This window comes from Microtus pennsylvanicus, chromosome 11 (assembly GCF_037038515.1).
Source record: "Microtus pennsylvanicus isolate mMicPen1 chromosome 11, mMicPen1.hap1, whole genome shotgun sequence".
In the NCBI taxonomy this organism is placed as follows: Eukaryota; Metazoa; Chordata; class Mammalia; order Rodentia; family Cricetidae; genus Microtus; species Microtus pennsylvanicus.
This window is the reverse complement of record NC_134589.1, coordinates 15,048,643-15,066,143: the sequence shown is the minus strand read 5'-3', so window position 1 is coordinate 15,066,143 and position 17,501 is coordinate 15,048,643. Positions and strand designations below refer to the sequence as shown.

General features: G+C 38.7%; 1 protein-coding gene across 3 annotated transcripts in view; it reads right to left on the bottom strand.

Annotated features, from left to right (window-relative positions):
* Smurf2 (SMAD specific E3 ubiquitin protein ligase 2) overlaps positions 1–17,501 on the bottom strand; it is a 102,687-nt gene that overhangs the window by 14,509 nt on the left and 70,677 nt on the right. For all 3 annotated transcript variants that reach the window (XM_075990322.1, XM_075990323.1, XM_075990324.1), the window contains 5 exons: positions 15,259–15,343; positions 12,054–12,212; positions 6,803–6,998; positions 4,741–4,844; positions 285–399 (listed from right to left, as the gene is read on the bottom strand). In XM_075990322.1, coding sequence (XP_075846437.1) covers positions 285–399; positions 4,741–4,844; positions 6,803–6,998; positions 12,054–12,212; positions 15,259–15,343 — 659 coding nt within the window. The remainder of the gene's footprint in view (positions 1–284; positions 400–4,740; positions 4,845–6,802; positions 6,999–12,053; positions 12,213–15,258; positions 15,344–17,501) is intronic.

Below are 17,501 nucleotides of genomic sequence, written 5' to 3'. Positions count from 1 at the left end.
GACATATACAACTAGACTCAGATCAAGAAGAACCACTTATTTTATTTTATGTCATAATTTAATCAGTCTTCTGTATGGAAAACTATGCTGTGTCCATTGGGGGATAACCATTAGTAGATACCCAAGTGTCCGAGTACAGAGCATATGTATAATCATTTACTGGGACAGTTTTCAAGAAGAGGAACTGCTGAACCAGAGGGTGTGGCCAGGATCAGGCAAGTGACATTTAAAGATGAGAGCAGAGGGTCCCAGCACATTCATACTACTGTGATCACAGTTCTTACCGGATTAACTGCAGAATCAGGATTGATCTGCAACGTGTAAATATCATCTCTAGAATACTGGAAGAGACCATAGTAAGGATTCAACATTTCATGCGACAGGAGATACAACCATTCCCTAGGGAAAAGACAAAGGAATGTGTTAGTTGAGCTATGCCATTACTCACCCTTGTGTCATTTCTCAATTTTTCAAGTGATTGTTATGGGTTTGCCTGACATGTGTGAGCACATGTGACATGGGGGCATCCAAGGACAACCCTGAGGGGTCGGTTTTCTCCTTCCACTTTTATGCGGTTTGGGGACTGGCCTCAGATTGCATGGGGAACGCTTTAACCTACTGGACTCTAACCAGGCTGGCCTAAACTCACAGAGATTCACCCGCTTCTGCCTCCTGAGTGCTGGAATCAAGGACCTTGCTCCATTCTGTCCAGTTTCCACAATTCTTTTTAAGTTAAAAGAAAATACAGTACTAGCTGTGGTTCTATTAAATCACAACAAAAAAAATAAATGTTTAAAGATCAAATAAACTTATTATTATACAGTTATTGTTCATAATTTGGAGCAATTTTATTATACTTTAGCATCAGTGAGTATAGCAGTTTAGCTGCTTATGAAATGCTGTAGCCCTATAATTATCACTTTAAAAGCTAAATAAAATTTATAGCCCATGATAAATAAATAAAAGGAAGAATGTGTTTTCATTCAAAACATCTACTTCATCTAGAAATCTACTTCTATCAGGGCAGATATATACTAGTTTCACAAGGATACATAAAACAATAGGCAGGCAGATCCCTGAGTTCAAGGCCAGCCTGGTCTACCCAGTGAATTCTAGGACAGTCAGGGCTACACAGAGACTGTGTCTCAAAACAAAACAAAGAAAAAAAGAAAAAGAAAAAAATCATACAGCACGAATTTATTCTTACTTTTTGGACTGTGGAGTGTTTTGTGGTACTGTTCTAGTAAAGAGATGTCAATGCCTATTACATCCTCTATTGTATCAAGTCTAAAGTAAACCATGAGATAAACCCAGAGACCCCCAAAGGTATAAGTAGACACACAGGTCATTCTCTGGGGGTGCCCCATACCACTTCTCTTCCTTCTCTGTTGTACTGGAGATAGAATATGGAATATGGAAAAAGAGTCTATCAGTTTGAGGGGGTAAGAGAAGGGCTAGAGTGAAGAGGAGGGAAGCGATGCAATTATAGTTTAGTTAAAAATTTTTAATAAAAGAAAAATAACCTAAACAGATGAAAATATTAAAATCCGCCGGGCGGTGGTGGCGCACGCCTTTAATCCCAGCACTCGGGAGGCAGAGGCAGGCGGATCTCTGTGAGTTCGAGACCAGCCTGGTCTACAAGAGCTAGTTCCAGGACAGGCTCCAAAGCCACAGAGAAACCCTGTCTCGAAAAACCAAAAAAAAAAAAATAAAAAAATAATAAAAAAAAAGAAAAAAAAGAAAAAAAAAAGAAAATATTAAAATCCTACAAAAACATAATGGTTATGAAAAAAACTATAAAGAAAATGTTAATTTTTAGATCAAAAGGCCGATAAACACAACAGGTACTAGTAAGGCACTAACAATTACAGGACTTGGTAAAAAAACAATTTGCTGGGGCTGGAGAAATGGCTCAGTGGTTAAGAGCACTGACTGCTCTTCCAGAGGACCCGGGTTCAGTTCCCAGCACCCACATGGCAGCTCACAACTGTCTGAAGATCCAGTTGCAGGGGATCTGACACCTTCACACCAATGCACATAAAATAAAGTTAAATAAACCATAAAAAATATTAAAAAAAAAAACAATTTGCTTAAGTTGGACTTACAACAGTAGAACCAAGACAGTCCATACAGTATTTCAGCTCAGGGCTATGGTTCTATTACATTTATTTATATAAAGTAAATGTCACACCTTGATGGGAAAGCTCAGCCAATCACATCTGGCTAGGGTGTGGCCACCTGGGGCCAGGGAAGAAAAACATGGATTCAAGTAAACCCCACCACCTTCTGGCAGGTAACAGTTATTACACCTACAGGTAAGATTTATTTTGATTAAAAAAAAAAAAAAAGAGGAAAATGTCGGACAATTTAACCATTCACGGCTTTCAGAGCTTTTTCACTTACACTATGGGTGAGGTTTTACAAGATTCTTATGATATCCCCCTTGCTTGGCTATTTCTTGGGCTTACCTTTTTTCTCGTATTCGGCAGTTTTTTCACAATATGGTTTGACAATAGGAAAATGATGCAGTCTTTACAGACTGAATCCAGGATTCTTAGAAAAGAGGTTGAAAATTTAAGGAAGGGCATGGCCGTCTTGGATAAGTTTCAGTCGGTTGAGGTAATTTCAAAAACAATTTAGACTGACATCAACCTCAAAAGAGATTGGAGTTTTTAAGGAGGAGACTAGATCTTTGTCTAATATGACTTGGTCAACTGGGCTAAATTTTGAAAAGGTAACAGTCTAATATTAATTCATTTAAGGAGAGATTCGCTGTTCTGGAGGAGGAAACAGCTGATTTGGCTCATAAAATCCAGTCTATGACTGTAGGTGCTGAAACATTATTTGAGAGGATTCAAACTACTAAATGTATTAATTGGACTTTGTCAAAAGGGTATGATAGATTGATTGATAGAATGTCCATCCAAGAAGGTACTATACATGCCATGAGGATTATGTCCAAGGATGAGATATTATCTCTAATGAACAGACTTCATACCTTAGAATCCTCAATAAAGGCATTAGAGCATAATACTGGACAGGAGATTTTCATATCCTGCTAAGACAGGGTAAGATAGTTCTGAAAAGTTTCTTGCCTTTGAAAATGGTTACATTAGATCTTAGCCAAAGTTGGTTGCCTCAACACTGCAAATGAGACTTTGGGTAATTGCCCAGGTAGTCAGTTGTCTCTTTCATTTGTTAAACATTTTGGAAGTTTCTTGTTTGTACTTCTTGGTTGCTCAACTAATATTACTTCCCTTCTCAGATCTTTGATGGAGTTAAAGATTAGATAATTGTAGTTACCCTCCTCATGATTTAGCTAAACTTAATTTCAATACATTATTTAGACTCCTTAAAATAAAATGCTTAGTAAAACTTTTGTTATCTGTTTCTTGCTTAATATTGGTTGCTTGTAATATTATATTTGGTAATTGTTCCCATTGTATATAGTTGTATTGGGTTTGGTTTGATCTTATTTAGACAAAAGGGGGAGATGATGGGGAAGCTCAGCCAATCACATTTGGCTAAGGTGTGGCCGCCTGGGGCCAGGGAAGAAAAACCTGGGAATCCAGGTGCACTCTCTCTCTTCACGCGTGTTTTGGACATCGGAACTTTTACCCCGGTCATGTGAGTTTTCCCAGTTTCCAATTATTAAATTATATTTGTTGTTTTTGAGTTGGTCTGGTTAATTCTAGCTTACCGATCAACTACGCCCATCAACACCTGGAAAAATTTTGACAGCATACATGCTAACAGAAATAAGCTGACTTAATGTACAAACAATCAATGAGTTGGACTCAATGTATGATTATGAATATAGTAAAAACAGCATATAATACTTCTCTATTAAAATATTCTAAGGACCACTGTGAGATATACATGTATATGAATAAACAAATATGGTGCGGGAGGTCCTTCTGTCTATGTGTTGCTTTATGAATAAAGAAACAGCCTTGGCCTATAGCATGGGAGGAGGAAGGTGGAGTCAGGGAGACACCATGGAGCCACAGCCAGAGTCAGACATGCCACTGTCATGTGGAGACACACAGATTAATAGAAATGGGTTAAATTAAGATGTAAGAGTTAACCAGTAAGAAGTTAGAGCTAATGGGCCAAGCAGTGTTTTAATTAATATAGTTTCTGTGTGATTATTTTGGGTCTAAGATAGCAGGGCATCTGGGAACCAACAAGTGGCTCGCTGCTTGCAACATAAATATAGCAAAGTAAAACAAACAAAAGAACAAGTCAAGGGAATCAGCATTCAGTTTAGAACTGACAGTGTGAGGCAGAGGAAATAAGATGTGCTGAAGATGAGAGACATAAACAGCAGCTGCTAGTCCTACACAGAGTTCCGCAGGGCTTCCATGATCCTGAGAGTATTAACTACTCTTCTGACACCATAACCTCATTGTGGATTTCATTTGTATTGCAAACACTATTGAGTTTTATACTTAAATATTCATGACAAAGTTATAATAGGCACATCTTAATTTTGTTTAGCATAAAAGATTCACACAGGGGCTGGACAGATGTTCAGCAGTTAAGAGCACAGCCTGCTCCTGGAGAGGACCTGGGTTGTGTTACACTGGCTTGAAATGGTTGTAACTTCAATTCCCAGGAATCCAATAGCCTTTTCTGTCCTTGGTGGGCACTGCATGCACTTGGTACATTCATACACACAGGCAAAAACACAGATTAACTTAAAAAAAATCCGTATATCATTTATTGCCAAGACTTTACCTGGCAACCCCTCCATAGTCAAGTCCTTCTTCTCCACGAAATTTTATCATTAATCGTTTCCAGAGATCTTTTGGCCTCATTTTCATGACTTGTCTGTATGATTCCTGAGAAACAATTTTAACATATTATCATCAGGTGTTTTAGCCTCTAATTTTGAGTTCTTTTTCTCCAAATTACAAAACTAATTTAACTCATGTAAAATCTGATTTATAAATTTGGTTGATCTAAGTTTAAGTCAGAGGCACCAGTAGAAACTAAATATAAAGCACAGTTCTAAAAGACCGTAAATAAAATAATTAGTATATTAATTACACGGACAGTTTCATTTTATTTGGAAGACAGGATCAAGACAGACTCTCACAAAGCCCAGGCTGGCCTTGAACACTGTAGACAATGTTGGCCTCTAGATGGGCTGGAATTTGCTATATAAACTAGACTGGCCTTGGTCTTGCAGAGATCCATCTCCTCTAACCCTGAGTGCAGGGTTATATAGTTAGGTATGGAGGCACATGACTTCATCTTTTTTTTAATAGACCTAATTTATTTTTCTTGTATAAAATTCCTTTATAGTAGCCAACAGCTGGATCCTGGGTCTTCTGTACAGAGACCCTACTCTGAGTTTTATAAGATCATTTGTGCATTCCTGATAGGAAGACTGGGTGAGCACATCTCTTTCTAGAGGTCTGAGATAGCTGTAGGTCTTGGGAGATGGTATCAAAGATGGCCCTGGTAAAGCTGACTAGGGTGGCCACTGCCAATACTGGCCATCAATGGTTTCCTGGACACCGGTGCTAAGACAATGTCAGTGCCTCTACACTAAAGGTCTGTTACCTTGCTTGGAACGGTATGAATTTGATTATCAAGCTCCCTTGGTAGCCTCTGTATACCAAGACAATGGAGATTATCTAAAATGATGAGTGTTTGAATGGCAGTGGCTACTCTTACTGTTATACTTAGCACTAACATCAATGTCACCATTATACTCTCCATTTGCCAACAAATGCCTTCTTGAACCTGTTCCACCAGTCAGTACAAGTCTGTTTCTAAACTGCCTTAATCTTTACCTTAACCATAAAGGATACCCCAGAAAGAAGTTAATTTCGACACTGATGGATAGGGAGAATAGAGAGAGTCTCTGGCTAGGGACTTGATTTTTTAAGATTTATTTTTATTCATGTCCATGTAGGTATGACATACCCATATTTTAATTTTTATTCATGTGTACGTATGGTTGAAGCCATTGTATTCCCTGAATCTTGAGTTACTTGGCAGTTGTGAGCCATCTGACAGAGGTGCTGGAAACTGAGCTCAGGTCCTCTAGAAGAACAAGTGCTCTTAACTGCTAACCTGTTTCTCCAGCCCCCAATCTTTTCGGTTTTGACCACATAGCCCAGCATTGTGACAGGATCTACTTTTTGTCTCAAGTCTTGCCTCCTCGACAAGCTCCAAGACTCCAACCTTGGCCATGACTGGGATTCCAGCTCCAGAGTTCACTTGGAGAGCCTCTGAAGATCTGCTTCCCAAGAACCTGGAGCTTCTGGACACTTTTAGTGCAAAAGCATCACCTACCATTTACTGTTTTCCAGGTGGGACGCTCTTTCCACCATTTTGAAATACCAATGACAACTATAAACAAGGCCAGAACTGCTCTGAGAGACAAAAATTCATAAGGAGACAGATCTCTGTGAGTGGGAGGCCAGTCTGGTCTACAGAGAATTCCAGGACAACTAGGGCTACATAGAGAAACTATCTAAAAAACAAACAAACAAATAAATGAATAAGGAAGGAAAAATTAATGAGAATACTTTCACTTCAATCAGATATAAATCTCAAAAAATGTCTCCTTAGAAAGAGTGAGACAAAGTCCAGGCATGATGGTACATGACTTTAATCCCAGTATTTGGGAGGCAGAGGCAGGTAGGTGTTTGAGAACATCCTAGTCAACATGAAGAGTTCCAGGCTACTTAGAGCTATACAGTGAAACTGTTTCAAAACAAAGAGAAAACAAGTAAAACACTAAATTTAATTTTCTTCTAGTTGAAATTAAGGCTTATATATTTACCTCAAAAATCTCCTCCCTAGAAACCTCAATACGGCAGTGGCCGGCCTGAGGTTGTTGTTGGGAAAGTTCTTGCCGCAGGATTTTTAGTTTCTGAACCAAGTCTCGTTTGTACCTTGGCACTGTCAGACACTCAGTGTCGTCGGGACATAATGACACCACTTGCTGCTGTTGTTGGTCTTTCAACTGGTTCTGACGACTGGAAATAAGCAGAAGTATTATTATTTTTTTTTAATTTTTTCTATTTAACTTTATTTTATATGCATTGGTGTGAAGGTGTCAGGTCCCCTGGAACTAGATCTTCAGACAGTTGTGAGCTGCCATGTGGGTGCTGGGAATTGAACCTGGGTCCTCTGGAAGAGCAGTCAGTGCTCTTAACCACTGAGCCATCTCTCCAGCCCCAAGCAGAAGTATTATTAAAATGCTTGAGAATATAAAAGATTCCAGTTATAGATTTAAATCATAATCAGAATGTAAAAGAAATTTATCATTTCCTAAGCCTTATTGGGGCATATCATCAGTCCGATAAAACTGGTTACTGAGGTTCTATTCATGGAACCTTATGCAGATGCTAAGACCAATTGTTCAGGCACAGTTTCCTCCACATTGTCCCATCATTCCATTTAAAATTCAGGTGGGTGCCAAGCACTGTCATCCAGAGACCGTTTTTCTGGACAAATGAAACAGAAATCTGAACTGACAGCTTGATGGAGATCCTTCCTCCTACAACTGTTCCAGTCTAAAATATAGAATAAAACAGTAAAGTAGCCTGTCTCCTCAGCTATATATTAGGGTGTAGGGGCCATTATATAAGGGATGATGTCTACACTGGTCAGAAGACAGTGGGGATGCCAATCTGCTCACTGTAAGGTCTCTGACAACGTCCAGAGACCTTATCACACAAATTATTTTCTTGAAATAATTAAGCCTGATAAACAAAACGGATTCAAGTTGTAGTCTTTGTTCATAGTTGATTTTTAAAAGCTTCCTTTAGTTTTTAAGGTAGAATTTCTGTGATACCATTCAAAACAACAGGAATAGTGTAAAGGATGAAAACGAGAAAGGGGGGAAAGACCTTCCACATCAGGCTGAATTCAGATCTCAGCTTCAGCACTTTTTTATGTACTCTGGGCAAGCTGTGACACTGTCTGAAGCTCCACTGTCCTTACCCATGAAGACAGGACTGAATGTAGACAGCTGGAGGAATGCTTACCCAGTGTTCAGGGCACAACAAGCAGAGTCAATGTTAGTTATTTTAACCACTATGACTGACATAGTTACTTGTTGTTTATTAAATTGTAAAAAGTATGCTTTTCAAGCAAGTTTTTTTAAAATTATTTATTTATTTATTATGTATACAATATTCTGTCTGTATGCCTGAAGGCCAGAAGAGGGCACCAGACCTCTTTACACATGGTTGTGAGCCACCATGTGGTTGCTGGGTATTGAACTCAGGACCTTTGGAAGAGCAGGCAATGCTCTTAACCACTGAGCCATCTCTCCAGCCCAAGCAAGTTTTTTAATAGGGTTTCTAAGAAGGATATTTGTCCTTGGCTAGGTGATTTACTGAGCCCTAATGACAATATTTGCAATAGTTTTATAATATCCAGAATGAGATTATTTATAATATATACACATTTAGGAGTGTATATATCATTACATTAATTATATATTCATATATTTATTCAATGTTTATATTTAATATTATATACTATATTAATATATTACATTGATAATATATTTAATAATGTCATATCCTGACATTATATATACATAATGTCTCATATATATACACACATATATATAATATGCTAAGGCCTCATATACAGGAACTATTTAACTTCGTAACATTAAAAACATCTCTTTAAAGGGAGTCACCACTGTATCTCAGGAGAGATTCTGAAGGAGAGAAATGAGGACATTGAGGGACCCACACCAGTACAGGCTGCCCTCATGAGCATGTTACACACACAAGCCTACTGCAGACTTCTAACAGGCAACTTCTCCCATTGCTTCCTCTCACAAAACTATTTCAGGCTCTTCTTGGTTTAAATTCAAAATTCAGCTCTAAATTGTAACTTGCCCACTCTATTATTTTCTGGCTTGCATAATTACCCTCTCAATGATTTGTATAAGAATCTGAATTTTTTTTCCTCACTTCCTAAAATGTTGAAACAGGAAGAACAAAAATTTTAAAAAAGCCCTTAAAATCAAAGCAATCTACAAATATTTGTTAATGTTATATATATATACATGCACACACACACATATATATAATCCATACATAATAGGTCCCTAAAATTTAGACTAATAGCTAAACTAACTTCATTTTATTATTTGACTGACAGCCAAAACATTTGCTCCAAGAACATTTTTTTTTGCCATACACACACACACACACACACACACACACACACACACACACACACACACCATCCCTCTGACTGTATGAGCTTAAAAAAATTATACAAAGTTAGAAAAACTACATTATAAGGCAGGCATGGTACCTCCGTACTAGAAGTCAGGTCATTCTCTACTACATAGATAGTAGTTCAAGGTCAGGCTGGGGTATATAAAACCCTGTCTGGAAACAAACACACCATGGCAGAGCTATTGAATAAGGTAACAATGTATTTAGTCAGGCCTGGTAATGTAGGCTAGCTACTCAAGAGGCTAAGGCACAGGATCCCAACTTCAAGGACTGCTAATGCCACAGAGTACAGGACCAGCCTGGGCAACTCAAGGATGCCCTGTCTCAAAATAACACACACATAAAGAATAAGCTTACCACATGAATAGCTAGGAAAATGAAAATTAAAGATGCCCAGTCCTCAGAAAACTGAGGGAGGAGGATAAAAAGTTCAAAACTAACCTAGATTATAAAACCAGTTCAGGAGGCCTGAGCAACAAAGATAAAATTTATCTCCAAACAAATTATCACAAAAAACATAATTTATTATCATCATAGGCTTGTTGTGGTGACATACGCCTTTGATCTCAGCACTCAGGAAGCAGAGGCAGGCAGTTCTCCATGAGTTCAAGGCTGATGTGGGAGTTCCCTCTGTGTGCTATGATTACCATTAATGAATAAAGGAACCGCCTTGGCCTGTTGATAGGGCAGAACTTAGGTAGGCAGAGGAAAACTGGACTGAATGCTGGGAATGGGAAGGCAGAGAGAGAGAAGCCATGAAGCCACCATCAGAGACGGATGCTGGAACTTTAGCCGGTAAGTCACTGCCATGTAGTGATACACAGATTAATGGAGATGGGATAAATTAAGATGTAAGAGTTAGCCAATAAGAAGATAGAGCTAGTGGGCCAAGAAGTGATTTAATTAATACAGTTCCTATGTGATTATTTTAGGGGTCTGGACAGCCAGGAAATGAACAAGCAGCCAAGTGGCCTGCTGCTACAAATTGGCACCCACGCGGCCAACTAAATACATGTAAAACCTGAGAGGGCTTGAAAAGGAATTCTAGATTAAAAAAAAAAATTACAGAGCTTAACACAGCTTCTTGCGGTTGCTGACAGCATGCTATAGCTCCTTTAAGAGAGGTTTACCTGACTTAGCAGCAGCAGCGAGGGGGAAGGGGGGGACACACCATGCTGCCATTTTAAAATGCCGTCTTTCTGGACCATGCTGCCATGAGCCAGCATGACCTCTGGCTCTTTCGGGAGACTGAGCATCTGGATGGGGTTTGTGGGCAGTGTGCTGCGGCCTGCTTGACAGCAACTTGGACCGGCTGTGTGCCTGGAAGTGGGGCAGCTCAGAGGGATAAACAGCTCTGCCATGCTAGACTATGTGGAGCAAGTAGGCATACCATATATATCATAGTAATGGCACAGCTTAAATTTTAGACTGGGCAAGCAGGAAGTACTATATAAACCCTAGTAATGGCGCAGTTTAAGTTTTAAGAGGTGTTTAGCATTTTAAAAAACGCTCCTGGACAGTAAAGAATTACAGATATGCACTAAAGACAAATCCAGATAAAAAAGACCTGTAAATGGGTCACAGTGTTGGATAAATGTACGTAGGCATGGGATAGACAAGAAAAATATAGTTATAAAAAGAAGTAAAGTCGGGGCTGGAGAGATGGCTCAGAGGGTAAGAGCATTGCCTGCTCTTCCAAAAGTCCTGAGTTCAATTCCCAGCAACCACATGGTGGCTCACAACCATCTGTAATGAGGTCTGGTGCCCTCTTCTTGCCTGCAGACATACACACAGACAGAATATTGTATACATAATAAATAAATATTTAAAAAAAAAAAAGAAGTAAAGTCTTTAAAGAGACAGAGTACAGATAGCCAAAGATTAAAAGAAGTAAACAAAGATTAAGCCACGTAAAGATGGAAAATTCACAGAGTCTGAATTATGTATATTATTGTGTTATCTTTGAATTTTTTGATTGTGAATGAGCTAAGTACAGAGAGACATTTCATTGTATGGGCTGCTAAGCTAAATCACATGTATATTATAAAGGTATCATGACTTCCAAGTTTGGGTCTAAGGATATGTTACTTTGGAAAAGAGGTTCTTTTGTTTTCACAGATGAGAACCTGTGGATTGCTTCCAGACCAATATGGTTTGATGGAACAAGACACCCTGAAAGGTTGCTATGAACATCCCCACAAAGAAAATACTTCGCTCAATAAACAGCAGGAAGCAGTTTGTAGAATCTATGCCCATATTCCCAAATATTGTTTATAAATGTTTGTTTACATTTAAAGGGGGATATGATATAGATATGAATAGTATGCATTTGTATGGATCTTGGTTTATCGATACAAATTTAATGTTAACTTTGTTATATGTATATTTCTGCTCTTGATTAAGGTATTGTGATTGTGTAGTTATTTTAAGATGTAATGTATAATTAAGAAATATAGGTTAAAAGATACTCATCTATAATAGTCAAGCTTGTAGTCATGTTAGATTTTCTGGATGGACAGATATGTATTTCAGATGGATAGGCATTCTTCAAACATTTCCAAGACTATGGTATATGGCATTTAAAATGTTTTAAGAGCTTAAGACTTTTCATGACAGTGAGACACATTATGCTCCTGCCAGCCTACATCAATTAATTCAAGGTCAGCCTGGGTTATTCCTTGAGAATGCATCATAAAAATAAATCAACATTATAAATTTAAAGGAGCAGATACTCTTTCACATTTATTACAAAAGCACAGATATGTCCTCTTATTTAGACTAATATTTCCATATGTACTGAATGACACATGAATCAAAACTTACTTTAAAACTAAATGTAAGTTAGCAGAGAGTCGAGGATCTGTAAATTGTGTTGTTCTGTTGTTATGGTCAACGAAATAAACTCTGCCTGTTGCGGTATTGCGGATCTCCCATCCAGGAGGCAAAGGACCGAGCTCTTCACAATTGATGTTGCTAAGATCCCTGCAAAACAAATATACAATAGAAATACCTCATTGCTGGGCCTGCTGAGCCAAGCAAGTGTATGTGACACACAGCAATTCCATGAAGTCTGCGAAAATGTATTGTTTCAGAAACCTGAGACGTTCAGCTGGAATCTTTAATTCCCAATGGTTTCCCAAACTTGCACATTCAACACCCAGTCCCTAAATGACCCAGAACTTATCACAGTCTGCATTTTAGTAAGTTCCTAGGCTTTAATGTAATACACATTTTGAATTCAAACAGAGCAATCACAGTACTTGCCAACATAAACTATACTTCAATATTTGTTTGACATAAAGTATTGTTTTACAAGCATCAATTGGTATTAAGAAATTTCTCTTCACTATTTTTTTTCTTTACTATATCATAAAGTTGGTGCAAACAAATGTGCATGCCATGAGTGACTGTATGCTCTCCAACAAAGCAAAACTGGAAACATTACTGAAATCCTGATGCTGAAAATAATCATAGTATATTTTTTTTAGTAAGATAACTACATTGTTTTGAATTTTGAAGTCTATAAACTTCATGAAGAAAAACCTGGTAAAGACACTTAAGAAAAATGCTTTTAGACTTACTGCTGAAACAAAGAAAAACTCAAGTACTTTTAAAAGATGAGGACCACTGTTAGCACATCACACACCATAAGGATGTACAGGACTGTAAAGAGCAATACAGCTGAACACCCTGAGGTGGCTGGTTGGGGTGTGCACAAAGGCATGGAAGTTCCTAGCTCCCTTCTGACTGTTCAGAAACTAGGAACAACATTGCAAATTTTCATCCTCTGCCCTGCTAGATCAACATCTTCTACAGAGAGACCATCCCAGAGTGCTCGAGGTATTGGTGGCTGCATGTGAAGATGTACAGTATCTGCTGAGGTCATTTCCAACTCTCACAGATTTCTTCAAACAGTGATTGTGACTTCTGCTTTTATATCAGGCATGGTGTCATACAAAAGTAATCCTAGCACTCAAAGGCTAAGGAAATAGGAAGAGTGCCGAGTGCAAGCCAAGCCTAGGCTATACACCAATCGCATCATCTTTAACCCCTACTCCATACCTTTAATCCCAGCAGAAACAGGTCTCGGTCTCGGTCTCTCTCTCTCTCTCTCTCTCTCTCTCTCTCTCTCTCTCTCTCTCTCTCTCTCACACACACACACACACACACACACACCCTTTTAATCCTAGCAGAAACAGGTGAAATCTCTGTGTTCTAGGCCAGCCAGGACTATACAGTAAAATCCCACCTCAAAAGCAAGCAAACAAACAAAAACCATACCAAATTCAAGTAACAACCACATAGCCTGAGATCAATAGAGACTTTAGAAGTGAGCACCACTGTGATAGCTAGCAGCCACAGAATTGGATCTTGGATCTCTAAGTACAAGAGACCACAAAGAAAATAATTAGGGTGTGTTGTTTAAGATGTTTAAGCAAGCTGGGTGGTGGTGGCATATTGCTTTAATCCCTGCACTAGGGAGGTAAGAGGCAGGTGGATGGCTGTGAGTTCCAGGATAGCCACAAAGAAACCCTGTCTCAAAAAAAAAAAGAAAGAAAGAAAGAGAAAGAAAGAGGAAAAGAAAAGAAATGAGCTGGAAAAAGGAGAGATGGCTCAGCAGTTAAGAGCACTGTCTGCTTTTTAGAGGGCCTGGGTTCAATTCCCTGAACCCACATGGCATCTCACAGTTTGAAACTACAGTTTCAAAGGATCTGACAACATTATACAGATATACATAAAGACAAAACATATTAAGAGAGAGAGAGGGAGAGAGAGAGGTTTAAACAAGGGCTGGAGAGATGGCTTAGTGGTTTTGAGCACTGGCTGCTCTCCCACTGGACCTGAACTTCGTTCCCAGCACCTACAGGTGGCTCACGACCATCTGTAATTCCAGTTCTAGGGGACCCAATGCCTTCTTCTGGTCTCCATGGGCACTAGGTATGCATATAGTGTAGATACACATGCAGGCAAAAACAAAACCAAAACCCAACAACAAAAAATATATACATAAGATAAATAAAAATTAAAAAACAATTATAAACTATGTAGGATAAAAATGACCTAAGAATAGCAGGAAGTAACAGCAAATGGAAGAGAACTTGTTTTGCATGTCCAAGTCCTGGATTTGAACCCCATAACGGCAGTCAAACTTTTAGAAGGGGGAAACAAGGACAAATAATTCTACTATTGATGCAATGTAAAATTTGATTTTATAGTTTTACTTAGAATGTATAAATCTACAGTGAAACATGGGCGAGCTTTAAAGTACTAATGAAAAGAGGAAAAACCCACAAATGACTTTTTTATGCCCAAATGGAGAATTAACAAAAAGTTAAGTTAGAAAGCTTTAAAAAATAGCCGGGCGGTGGTGGCACACAGTGTGGCTTCTTTTTTGGATTGAATTGAATTTTGTATATCCAACTCCCTCATCATATAAACGTGGATGTGCTGCACAGGGCTGATTCCCACTAGAATTCCAGTCTGCTCTGCACCCTCGCCAGACTACTCAGTACTTTACACACGGTCACCAGACAACAACTCCCCACTGCTCTTTTTCTAATGGGTGTGTTTTGCATGCTTTTCCTGAAATTACATTTCAAACTCCTAAAGATGTGTATTTTTCCGCACATTTTTTAGCAGGGGCTGCTCAAGGGAAAGGAGTTTGAGACTAGCAGGGAACTGGGGGGAGACTATAGACAGTATCTAGACTATCTACTAAATACTGAGCTGAAACACTACCAGGAAAAGCCAAACTTTTACATAAACTGTCCTTAGAAATTAAATTTTTTTAAATCAAGAAACCCTGGGTGAAATGGATAGTTATGGCTGATATGAAGAGAACTTAAGAGCCAAGCATAGTAGCTCACACCTTTGATCCCAACACTTGGGGCACAGAGAAAAGTGGATGGATCTCTGTGAATCTGAAGCCAGTGTGGCCTATATAGCAAGTCCAGAGCTACATACTAAGACACAGCCTGAAAAAAACAAAAACAAAACCAAACCAAGAATGTTTAAGACATGTTCTTACCTAGGCACTCGTGGATCATGCCATGTGCTCACACCAGTCTGAGTATGTAAGAAATATACCTGGCCTTGCTGTGTTGTCCTCTGTTCTGTAAAATAAAGAAAATAATGAATACACACTCAGTTTTTCATATTCAATCAAACACCATTACATAGGATGATACTCTAATAAAATAAACATCTTGCAATTGCCAGTTTATTCTCTTACAAAAAGAAAAAAAAAGCTTCACAAATTATTTGTTCAGACTGGCATGGTGGAATATGCCTTTAATCTTAATACTCACGAGGCAGAGACAAGTAGATCTTTGTGAGTTTTGAGGCCAGCCTGGTCTACAGAGTGAGTTCTAAGCTAGCCAGGGATACATAGTGAGATCCTATCTCAAAACAAAACAAATCACCTCTTCAATCTCTGGAAACAATTGTATGGGTTTTTTTTTTAAAGATTTATTTATGGGGGCTGGAGAGATGGCTCAGAGGTTAAGAGCACTGACTGCTCTTCCAGAGGTCCTGAGTTCAATTCCCAGCAACCACATGGTGGCTCACAGCCATCTATAATGAGATCTGGTGCCCTCTTCTGGCATGCAAGCATACATGGAATGTTGTATACATAATAAGTAAATAAATAAATAAATCTTAATTAATTAATTATAGAGTATTCTATCTGCATGTATACCTGCAGGTCAGAAGAGAACAACAGATCTCATTACAGATGGTTGTGAGCCACCATGTGGTAGCTGGGAACTGAACTCAGGATCTTTTTTTTTTTTTTTTTGGTTTTTCAAGACAGGGTTTCTCTGTGGCTTTGGAGCCTGTTCTGGAACTAGCTCTGTAGACCAGGCTGGTCTCGAACTCACAGAGATCCGCCTGCCTCTGCCTCCTGAGTGCTGGGATTAAAGGCGTGAGCCACCATCGCCCGGCTTCAGGATCTCTTGAAGAACAGTCAATGCTCTTAACCTCTGAGCCATCCCATCTCTCCTGGAAACAACTGTGTAAATGGTGATGATGGATACAGTCAACACCCAAGTAAGCAGACAGCCCAGAGGAAGAGATTAGCCACCTTAAGGAAGTTTCAACAAAGCTTTTAAAATTTCAAAAGATTTATAAGATAAGGATTTTTTTAAAAGATTTATTTACTTATTTTATGTGCCTCCATATATGTCTGCATATATATCTATGTAAGTCCCTGGAACTGGAGTTACAGACAGTTGTGAGCTGCCATATGGGTGCTGGGAGTTGAACCTGAGTCCTCTGGAAGAGCAGCCAGTGCTCTTAATCACTGAGTCTCTCCAGCCCCAGCTAATGATTTTTCCTCCCTATGGCAATTTTATTACCAAATTTGTGATTCCTCTTTTCTTTTTTTTAAAGGTTTTTTAAAATTATTATTTATTTATTTATTATGTATACAATGTTCTGTTTGTGTGTATGCCTGCTGGCCAGAAGAGGGCACCAGACCTCATTCCAGATGGTTGTAAGCCACCATGTGGTTGCTGGGAATTGAACTCAGGACCTCTGGAAGAGCAGGCACTGCTCTTAACCTCTGAACCATCTCTCCAGCCCGATTTCTCTTTTCTTAACAGAGATATAGCAAGGGTTTTCCTGGGACGCTAGCAAGGTGCCACACACTTGCAATCCCAGCAGGCAGGAAGTAGAGGCAATGAGACAAGTCCAAGTCTAGCCTGGGCTACCTGTCAAAACTCCAGGCCATCTAGGGTATAAAATAGAGGTTCTGATGTAAACAAAGCACATCATATAGTCATAGAAATGACTAAAAAGCACAATGGAAGGAGGAGTGCATGGTGAGGAGAAAAAACTTCAAAAGCTGAAATGAGTTCAAAGCCTAGCAGGCAGTAGAGCTGTCAAGAAAAAAATCTGTAAAAGGGTTTCTTCAATGGTTATTTTTTAGCTGTTGTCTTTTGCATGGAAACCTGTTTTCTTTTAACGAAATACAGTGAGAAAATTCAATATATAAGTTAAATAAAACTACTGCTAATATTAGAATAAATATATTTATAGATCTATAAATGAAGATGATTAAAAAAAAAACTTCAAACTTAGAAGACAGCTGCAAGGACAGAAAGAAGTTCACGGCTTGTATTTGCCTGAGTTCGATCCCAAACATAAAGAAAAAACCCAGTGCTGAAAACGGGTGCAATAATTTCAGCCTTGATAGCTACTTTATTCCCGTTTTATTCTTACAAAAGAACATCTGAACCTAAATTACACACACACTGTAAAAATGAAATCCAC